The 10,879-nt window shown below is 41.9% G+C and overlaps 1 protein-coding gene across 2 annotated transcripts in view; it reads right to left on the reverse strand.

Annotated features, from left to right (window-relative positions):
• Window positions 1–271: 271 nt before the first annotated feature.
• Window positions 272–10,879, reverse strand: part of GOLIM4 (golgi integral membrane protein 4) — a 74,387-nt gene continuing 63,779 nt past the window's right edge. For both annotated transcript variants that reach the window (XM_015570761.1, XM_015570760.1), the window contains 2 exons: window positions 2,538–2,618; window positions 272–1,947 (listed from right to left, as the gene is read on the reverse strand). In XM_015570761.1, the coding sequence (XP_015426247.1) occupies window positions 1,798–1,947; window positions 2,538–2,618 (231 nt within the window). In that variant the 3' untranslated portion in view covers window positions 272–1,797. The remainder of the gene's footprint in view (window positions 1,948–2,537; window positions 2,619–10,879) is intronic.

Here is a 10,879-nt window from a genome sequence, read left to right on the forward strand (position 1 = left end):
TGCATGCACACACGACACTCATATGTTTCCCTGTTTCTTTTTTCTTCCCCAGAAATAGCTCAAAGAAAATAAAAATTCTTAGCTTTTTCTTTAGGACAGAGGGAGGGAAAAACCACACACCAATTAAGCAGAGGAAGAGACTCAGAAAATAACAGGTTGGGAAAGGCACTGTATAATTCATTCATGTACCTTGGTTCCACTTAAATTTTTCCTTTTAGGAAAAAGAATGCTTAAAATAAAGAACTATTAAAAACTCACATACTTTAAGAGATTGATCGCTTTCTTCTTATAGCTTTATTGACTATCACCAAGTTTCAATGTTTCAAATAATTAAATACTGCAACTGGGACATTAAAAATACAAACTAATTTACCAAAATAATTGTATTCTGAATATTATGTACAATATTATACATTTTACATTACATAAAGGGGTTTTTATACATAAAGGTAAAATTTGATTTATGATTACTGAAAATCCAAAATACATCTGAACAAACATTCCTAGGCATATATACGCAATCACTCAATTGGGACAATCAGAACCAGACTTGAGTGTGGTTACTAAAAAATAAATTTACATTCATACAACAGTAGAAACTGAAATGTTTTTATTATTACAAAACCACACACATGAGTTACATAACCTGATTTTATATATCTAAAAATCTTTATGCTTAAGATTGAAATGTTTCTATCCCAAGGGAATTTTTATTTTTAGCTTCTTGATTGTAAGGAATTTTTATAATTTATCATCATTAAAATGCCTCTCTGTGGGCCTAATGCAGACCCAAACTCAGCAAGCAGAAAAGTCATCAGGCTCTATCCTACCACCATGTGTATCTCACCACATAGTTTTTAAAAAATAATCCTATTCAATTATACATTTTGGTATGCCTTCATAAATACTTGTCATCAGAGATTACTTATTGAGGCATAGAGCTTACAGGGGAAATATCTATTACTGTAGGGAACTAGATAATGAAACAAGAATTTCGCTAGGTCGCTTCGGAAAAATAATAGAATGGGTGCTCATGTAGAAAACACTACCCATACACAGTCAATTAGTTATTAAACAACATGTCAGTCCTTCAAAAAGGTTAATACACTAAGGTGCCATACCTTGTTTGAAGACTGTCATATGAATTTAGTACTATCTCACTTTTAAATTTAATCCATTTCAAGAAGAAGGGCTGTGATTTTAAGTAAAGCCAAATATTTTTCTAACTGATGTGACAAGTCTGGAAAACAATGTCACTCTGTACATGGATCTTACCCCAGCAACACAAAGACGGGTGAAAAGTCTATCAGATTTTATATATACACTAGAACCTCGAAAAGGGAGCAGTTAGTAAACGGGCCATTCTCCGTCAATTCCCAACAGCATTTTTGCAGTATTTCTCATTTTGAAATTCTGTATTTTATCAAAGGCAAACAACATACAACACCTGGAAACTAGAAGATAGAAAAGTAACAACTTGAAACATATACAAAATTGATGTTCTTTCCAACATCACATAATCAGTGGGAAACAAAAAGAGATTCGGAGCCTAAATTTTTCTTTCCTGCTTGGGTTTAGCTTGAATATAAAAGAAGCTCTAACCTAAGTTATTAAAATATATTTATATAAATGTATGTGCATTTCTAATACAAAAGTTTTAAAAAAGTCTAAATTCTTAATTTCTGTAATTAAATATCCTAGAGTTCAGTAGGCAGGTTTATTTCCGAGCAGCTTCTGAAGGAATCTGTCCGCCAAGCGCTAAGAAATGGGGAGGGGGTTTAGGGGGTGGGGGCGCAGCTACATTTCAGCTCTTTGCTGTGACTTCTCAGCACCAGCCGCCCCGTCCTCCTCCTCTTCCTCCTCCTCCTCATAATGTTCCTCTCGGCCTTTGGGGTGGTTGTCATCTCGAACTTCTTGTTCCTCTCCATCATTGTTTTTCTCGTCAGCCTTAAAATGAAAAGAAAAAAAACAACACCTAAGAGATAGGGCATAGAGTTAATAAGATAAATAATTCCCTCTTTAAAAAAAAAAGGTGATGCTCTAGCCAGTTTGGCTCAGTGGATAAGCATCAGCCTGCAGACTGTAGGGTCTGGGTTCAATTCCGGTCAAGGGCATGTACCTCGTGTGCAGGCTCGATCCCCGCCCCGGTCAGAGCGTGTAACAGGAGGCAACCAATCGATGTGTCTCTCTCACATTGATGTTTCTCTCTGTGTGTCTCTCCCCCTCCCTTCCATTCTGTCTAAAAATCAATGGAAAAAATATCCTTAGATGAGGATTAATAAATAAATAAATTTTAAAATGGTGAGAAGTTACTCATTTTTGGAAGAAGGAAGTAAGTGAAGAAAAATGTTCCAAGAAGCAACAGTGCTACAGTCTTTCTTAATCTCCATATTGTCACAAATTTTCCTGGGCCCAGGTTAGCCTGTTAAACTCTGTAGCACCTTAGACGTACTGACTGGTATCTATTCAACTATATATACACATATCTCCTACACATATGCAAACATGCACAATAGAAACGCACATCCTACACATACATTTTCATCATTTTCACCATAGGTCTCTTCTGCATTATGTTCCAATTCCCTTTTTTTCTCTTCAGTCAAATCTTCCTGCACCTAAAACAAATCCAAGATACTGGGTGACGCTTTTAGCACTTAAGCACTTGGAACAACATATTCTGACTTCTAACGAGTTCATTTAAAGCATCAGCAACAAAATTAAACTAAAACTAAATTTGAAAAAAGATAAAAGTCAAAGATTTGAGTTGTCTATTACCTATGAAGAAGTGTCTAATATACCTACTATAAAAAAATCTTACTCAACTGTCTTCTGTACCTAGATGCATACCTGGAACACTGTAATTGCTTAATAAATGCTGTTGAATGAATGGATAAATGAATCAATGCAAAAATATCTGCTCTGTAAAGGCACAAAAAACAGACCTTATGACTTACATATAAGATAGGAGAAGTTTTTCTATAATTAAGAACAAACTTTTCTGTCTAAAATATATAGAACACAGAACACAATAATTTCAATGTTTTCATAAAATAGCTATTACACTGCCTCAAATCCCTATATCTCTTCAGTGTTCTAACATGACACTTCTGTTTTACGTAGTTTTCTGTAATTCTATACTATCACCACTATGTCATGTCATTGATCCCCATTGTTTTTCAAAATGCACATCAAAGAAATCATCCGAATATTTTTTGCTACATAATATCTATATCATGATCACATTCTACAAAATATAGGAGTTGGAAAACATGTTAGAAAATATTTTCTAACTTAACTGTTTCGAAATCCATACGTATGCCAAAAGGTTTGAATCATGTGAATACATTTCAAAAAATTGCTGATCATCAATTAAGCATCCTGTTCTGTCCTGGTACCGAAAGAAAACCCAACCTCTCCAAGGACAGTGTTATATAGTGAGCCTTCTAGAATAACAAATAAAATGACCTAATTTTTTAAAATGTTTCCTTTGGTACAGAGGGGGGATGTGTTCAAAATCCCAGAAATGAGCAAGGGAAGGAAGTATGCAGGTGATCTAATTAAGGAGCAAGAAAGGAAGGGCTGTCCTAAGGTGCTTAGCCCAGGTGCAACAGGAGTAAACCCCAACCGACCAGCCAAGCTTTGGCGTGAAACTGGTCTGTTAGGAGCCTACAAAGATGACTCTTCCAGGATGCCCTAGACCAGTGGTCGGCAAAGTGCAGCTCGCGAGCCACATGCGGTTCTTTGGCCCCTTGAGTGTGGCTCTTCCTAGGCCTAATTGCACTGTACATGCGCGCCCGCGTGTGGTATTTTGTGGAAGAGCCACACTCAAGGGGCCAAAGAGCCGCGTGTGGCTCGCGAGCCGCACTTTGCCGACCACTGCCCTAGACAGAGTTCAGCCTTCATGAACCTTTCTTACCAGCCTAACACCATCTGGATTCACACTGGTACAAAATAAATTTATTATGGGGAGAGAGGCATAAAACATATTTTATAGTCACATGTCTTGGGGTGAGCTAGAGAGAAGATACACACTGCACCAGCAGGCTCTATCTACGATCCCTGACATTGTTCTGCTCTTAGTCACAGAACCTCATAACAACATTCCCCAGGACAATGGGATGAAAACGATGAAGCACTTATTTCAAATTACATTAAGGTCTCACTAATTGAAACATCGTTAAATTGCTAAAATGTCCTGGTCAATTTCAGTGATTAGATATATGTCTTCTATAGCCATAATAATGAAAATATACTAGTGAAAAATAACATGGCTTAGTTGGGATCGGGAGGAAACTACATTATGGTGGAAAGAATAGGTAAATCAGGGTTGGCACACTTTTTCTGTAAAGGTCCAGAGAGTAAATATTCAGCTTTCTCGGCCATACAGTGTAGCAACTACCCAGCTCTACCAGTGTAGTGCAGAGGCAGCCTCTGACAATAAGCAAATAAAAAATCAAGTTCCCACAAGACCTCGTTTACAAAACAGGCTGAGGCCAGTAGTTTGCCAACCCCTAACACAGACTGTGGAGTCAGACAAACCTGGACAAAAACCTTGGTTTCGAAACTCTCCTCGCTGCATAAACAATGAGGTCATTTGTTTTTATTATAAAAATGTTCAAGCACATGCAAAGAAAATTTCATGAACTAGTAATAGTCATCATCAAGGTTCAAAAGTCATCACAATGTTGCCACACTTGCATCACCTACTGCTTTTCTTTATTTTGTGATGAATTATTCTTCAACATTTTGGACATCAGATAATTTCACCCCTACCCATCACAGTATACATCTCTAAAAACAATTTCTTATATAGCCATAATGCCTTTAAAACACCTGCTAGCCCATTTGGCTCAGTGGAGAGAGCATTGACCTGTAGACTGAAGAATCCCGGGTTTGATTCTGGTCAAGAGGTGTCTCTCTTACATCAATGTTTCTCTGTATCCTTCCCTCTCCCTTCCACTCTCTCTAAAAATCAATGGAAAAATATCCTAGAGTGAATATTACCCCCCCCCAAAAAAAAATTCCACCTGATAAATGATTGTATGGTATCATCTACTGTCTAGTCTTTACTTATGTTTTCCTGATTGTCTTACAAATGTCTATTAACAGTTGGTTTGTTCTAGTCATCATCCAAACAAAGGCCACAGGTCACTTAGATGCTGTTCCCCTCTTTTTTCCTCGATGTTACTGATTCCTTGTTCTATAGAAAGGCCCATGTTCTGGACTTATCTGCTTCTTTAAGGCAGTACTTAACTCATTCCTTTAGCCCTGACACTTCTTATAAAAGCAAGTTAGCTTAAGGCTTGGATGAATTCAGATTCAATTTGCAAAGCAAGTGTCTTTCAGAGGGATGCTGTAGAATTCCTATCTGCATCACATCAGGAGGCACCTAATATCTGTCCCATTTTCAGTGAGGCTAAGACTGACTGGTGAGCCCGATGGTGACAGCCTGATCCCTTCGTGGTAAAATTCCAGGACTTTCATTCATCTAGTGATATCATCCATTGATGATTGGTCTTAAATAAACTGTTTTAATTAGGGCTTACAGAAATGGTGACTTTATAATTCGGTCATTATTCTGTACTCACTGACTTCTATAAAGAAGAACGTGGCCATCTCCATTTTAGTTTCTTGCGTAATTGCATGCTGGGTATACTTCATTATGGTAGCCTTTAAAATCAGACCACAGTGTGTTCTAACCATGGTTCTAACAATAACAAACTGTGTGACCTTCAAAAATTTAGCTACTCTCTCTGAAGCTCAAATTGCTTATCTGTAAAATAACAAGGTTGGATAAAATCTTTAATTGTCACTTTTTATTGTGTGTGAGGTAAGGGGAGTCTTGGATCCTTTTAAGACTTTGGTATGAAAGTTGTTAGCAAATGGGTATAGATACACATCATTTTGCATAGTTTCAGGAGGTTCAGACTTCCCAGCCTACCTGCAGCCATCTGTCCTAGGACTGTGGCTCTAAATAGCGTGCTGCTGAATCAGCATCAGCCGGGGCTTGTGTACAACTCTGCCTGCTAGGATGTACCATAGATATGATCACAATCTCCAAGGGTAAGGTCTGACCCAGGATTTCTATTTTTCACACACTCTCCAAGGTGATTTTTAGCCACAGCAAAGACTAAGAGCCACACACTTGAGTGACATGAATACTGGCTACAACAGTGGTTCTCAACCTTCTGGCCCTTTCAATACAGTTCCTCATGATGTGACCCAACCATAAAATTATTTTCGTTGCTACTTCATAACTGTAATGTTGCTACTGTTATGAATCGTAATGTAAATATCTGATATGCAGGATGGTCTTAGGCGACCCCTGTGAAAGGGACGTTCGACCGCCAAAGGGGTTGCGACCCACAGGTTGAGAACCACTGGGCTAGAATGTCTCTGGCCGATAAACACCCTTTTTATAAGTTCTTTCTTCTCTCCTCTTGAGATGTTGTAGAAATGTGGGCTGTTTACCATATGCCAATATAATATGAGGAGGGAAGTACAGAATAAAATTAGTCTTTAATTTAGGGAGCCCACAAATGAAAATTTTATATTTTTTTAGATTTTATAGATACACCCTATTATCCTAGTAATATATTCTTTATGTTTGGGGCAAAAGTAATTCAAATTCATCTTAGCGGCATTACTGAAAAAGAAAAAAAAATGATAAAGAGTTTCTAATTTTAAAATATGCTTAGACTAATAACCAGAAGCCAATGTTAGTACCTTTTTACATGTAGACACACCAATTATGTCTTCCACATTAGGTCCTCTTTAGCAGCCTGTTAAAGCTGATGCAAACGTTTTGTTGGAGATTTCCCAACGCTGCTCCTCATTCCTCATTTTTGTTCACTGGACTCTGGTGTTTTAAGCATTTTACAAATGGTCCCTATGTGATGTGGCAAAGTTTAATCAACAGCCAAAACAAACAGGTCGGCTGCCCTGGCCGGTGGGGCTCAGTTGGTTGGGTGTGGTTCTGTGCACCAAAAGGTTGCCAGTTCCATTTCCCGTCAAGCGCACATGCCCGGGGTGCAGATTAGTCACCTGTCAGAGTGTGTACAGGAGGCCTATTGATGTTTCTCTCTGATACTGATGTTCTCTCTCTCTCCCTCTCTCTTTCTAAAATCATTTTGAAAAATATATTTTTAAAAATTAAGGATTTTAAAAAATTAATTTTTTAAAAAAGTCTACTGAGTCTAAAGTAGGTTTTGGTTAGCTACCCTGACCCTGTCCCCAGATGTATTAATGCCTTTCTTTCACACATCAAAGATGTTATGGGATGAGCAAGGAGTCAGAAGGCTGAACCGGAAGTAGTCAAGAATGCTAGGATCCAAACAGGTGGCTGGAATGTGACCAAGGAAAGGCCTTCAGCAATGTCAGCCACAGTGCTGGGCACCACTGCTTGCTCAGTACATTTAACAGAAGCTTTTCTGCCAGATGGGCAGCTTCTTGATGTGGTGGCTCACAGTCCGCCACTAAAGGCACCACATAACCTGGTTCTTACTCTCTTGTGAGTGTTCAGATCAATCCATTTCCAGGTACATTGGGGAAACTGAGCACTCAGAGTTGTCAAGCAGTCATTCAATCTACATATTTTTTTTGAGCACTTAAGTAATTTTAAAGCGCCCAGAGTCCATTTTGGGGTAATGCCGTAATTTGTCGTTTTCTCATAAATAGATAAAAAATCTGGGAAGTAAGCAACAAGAAGATGGGATCACCATGTAAATGTCTTTCACTTAAACAATCCCAAACAATAAACAATGAATTCTGTCAATAACCACCGTTTTTCTGTCTTTGGAGGGTGACTACCACCACTGCATTCAGACAAAAGGCAGTGAGGAGAGTGCAAATTTCCTAAAATCACACTGGTTTGGGGTTCTCTACTCTCAGAGGTCAAGTCACAAATCTGATATAGACTGCACCTCTGAACAGGTATTGCCCTAGCAAGATGCACTTCTGGAGGAATTCGGTGAGAGCAGTGAGCCGCACATCCCAGGGGTCGGTGGGGCAGCTAGGAGACCCTGAGGCTAGATGGTGACAACAGCAAACTACACTACCCAGTATTCTATGGTTTCCCTGGTGCCCCCAAAACAGTGCCACATACACAGTCACTTATAAGCAACACAATGTGCATCCTCTCACACTGCAATCCTCTTTGTTTTTCTCATTTTGCTCCTGCCTGCTGAGATCTTTGTCTCTGACTGTTACTCGTCCTTGAATGGTATTTGGGAACCACTGTTCTCTGCCCTCCTCAAGGGAAGAACTGGGAACGATGGAAGGAGGTGGAAGATCCAATTATCATCAGCTCAGGAACCTCGGGAAAAAGACAACACAGCCTGGACAAGGGACGCTCGGGGGCAGAGAGGAAGTTACCCAGGGAAGAAGAAAGGCACACTGGGCTTCCTCAGAGTTCACGAGGCAACATCCGAAAGGAGAGGGTGCAGCAACCTGGAGCCTATGCAAGAGGGCGTTAGAAAGTGGGGATGCAGGTGCCCCGAAGGAGGGGCTGCCGTGGGTGAGGCACTGACCTCTGCCTGGGCACCACCCCCCCACACACACACCTCCCTGTGTCTGTCTTCCTTCTCTTTCTATCCTTGATCCCTCTTGGATCACAGGATTTCTCTCTCCACCTTAACTGACAGAATATAGAAGTAAAAAATCATCAGTAAATACTGATTAAAATTTTATGTTTACCCTCTGAATTTTTAAAAAGAAGCCAAGGTGAATCTCTTCTCTTTTAATCCCTCAACGATTCCTGGAATCTGCCATATGAAATAAAGTAATATTAGTCCAGACATCGTGTTACAAGAGAAGTCCAGATAGTATCTATCTTGCCAAATGCCTTAATATTCAAGGCTGCGAGTTTCTTTAATGCTCTTTTCTGATATGACACATCAGGATGAACAGCAGGGTGAGAAAAGAGAGAATGAAAAGATCAAGCCAGTTCGAGTGCATGTGACTAGAGATGTATGTTGCCAACAGCTATACAGAGTGACATCCTTTTGTTTTCCTGGCATGCGCCCAAATTTTAGCATTAGCTCTAAAAGGTGACAAATGGAACAAACATGAGAAAGGAGACTTAGTCAAGGGACTGTGTACGTGAGGGCAGTAGCACAGGTGTTCTGAGCAGGGACTCAGTGATAACGGTGCACTGAGGGCAGCAGGACAGATGCTCGGAGCAGGGTCTCAGGGATTAATGTGCACTGAGGGCAGCAGGACAGGTGTTCTGAGCAGGGTCTCAGAGGTAACTGTGCACTGAGGGCAGCAGGAGAGATGTTCTGAGCAGGGTCGCAGAGGTAACTGTGCACTGAGGGCAGCAGGACAGATGTTCTGAGCAGGGTCGCAGAGGTAACTGTGCACTGAGGGCAGCAGGACAGATGTTCTGAGCAGGGTCGCAGAGGTAACTGTGCACTGAGGGCCGCAGGAGAGATGTTCTGAGCAGGGTCGCAGAGGTAACTGTGCACTGAGGGCCGCAGGAGAGATGTTCTGAGCAGGGTCGCAGAGGTAACTGTGCACTGAGGGCCGCAGGAGAGATGTTCTGAGCAGGGTCGCAGAGGTAACTGTGCACTGAGGGCCGCAGGAGAGATGTTCTGAGCAGGGTCGCAGAGGTAACTGTGCACTGAGGGCCGCAGGAGAGATGTTCTGAGCAGGGTCGCAGAGGTAACTGTGCACTGAGGGCCGCAGGAGAGATGTTCTGAGCAGGGTCGCAGAGGTAACTGTGCACTGAGGGCCGCAGGAGAGATGTTCTGAGCAGGGTCGCAGAGGTAACTGTGCACTGAGGGCCGCAGGAGAGATGTTCTGAGCAGGGTCGCAGAGGTAACTGTGCACTGAGGGCCGCAGGAGAGATGTTCTGAGCAGGGTCGCAGAGGTAACTGTGCACTGAGGGCAGCAGGACAGATGTTCTGAGCAGGGTCTCAGGGATTAATGTGCACAGAGGGCAGCAGGACAGATGTTCTGAGCAGGGTCTCAGGGGTAACGGTACACTGAGGGCAGCAGGACAGATGTTCTGAGCAGGGTCTCAGAGATAACTGTGCACTGAGGGCAGCAGGACAGATGTTCTGAGCAGGGACTCAGGGATAACGGTGCACTGAGGGCAGCAAGACAGATGTTCTGAGCAGGGTCTCAGGGATAACTGCACTGAGGGCAGCAGGACAGATGTTCTGAGCAGGGTCTCAGAGATAACTGTGCACTGAGGGCAGCAGGACAGATGTTCTGAGCAGGGTCTCGGGGTAACGGTGCACTGAGAGCAGCAGACAGGTGTTTGAGCAGGTCCGGGAGTGGGGGGGAGATTGTTGGGGCTGCCACTTGTCCATCCTCTCGTCCCCTTTTGGCCAAAGCCACACATTAGCTAGGCCCCTGGCTGAGAGACACTGTCACTGTCCGGAGAGAGACTGCACACGGGGCCTCGGCCTGAGCCATACCATGTTCCCAAGTACGGAGCGTCAGGTGTCCAGACAGTAAAGTGCTGTGACAAAGCGGCGACAACCAGCAGCACTCGTCAGTGAGTGACACAACGTGGCCCCACGATGCTCTAAACCTCACAACGATGAGCCAGGAATGTACAATAAAAAAGCAAACTGAAATGAAGGGTGAAGACTTTCTACCCAAATGCATTTTACTCAACTAAGTTCCTTACGTAATTTTCCTTTTCTTTATTGTTTAAATGTAATTAATACCAAATTCTTGGGAGGGAAAAAGCTAAAAGGAGCGCCAGAGCCCATACATTTCTTGTACATGTCTGCAGGGTGTGAAGCCTATGCCCACAGACACTGCGGGGCACCCGTGCGGCAGGCACTGTGCAATGTCCACAGAGAAAGTGGCGGGGTTAGTGCAGGCTCCCTCAGTGTGCGGAACGTTGCTCTTTTCTTTCGTGAGT

This window comes from Myotis davidii, unplaced genomic scaffold, assembly GCF_000327345.1.
Source record: "Myotis davidii unplaced genomic scaffold, ASM32734v1 scaffold1307, whole genome shotgun sequence".
Classification (NCBI taxonomy): Eukaryota; Metazoa; Chordata; class Mammalia; order Chiroptera; family Vespertilionidae; genus Myotis; species Myotis davidii.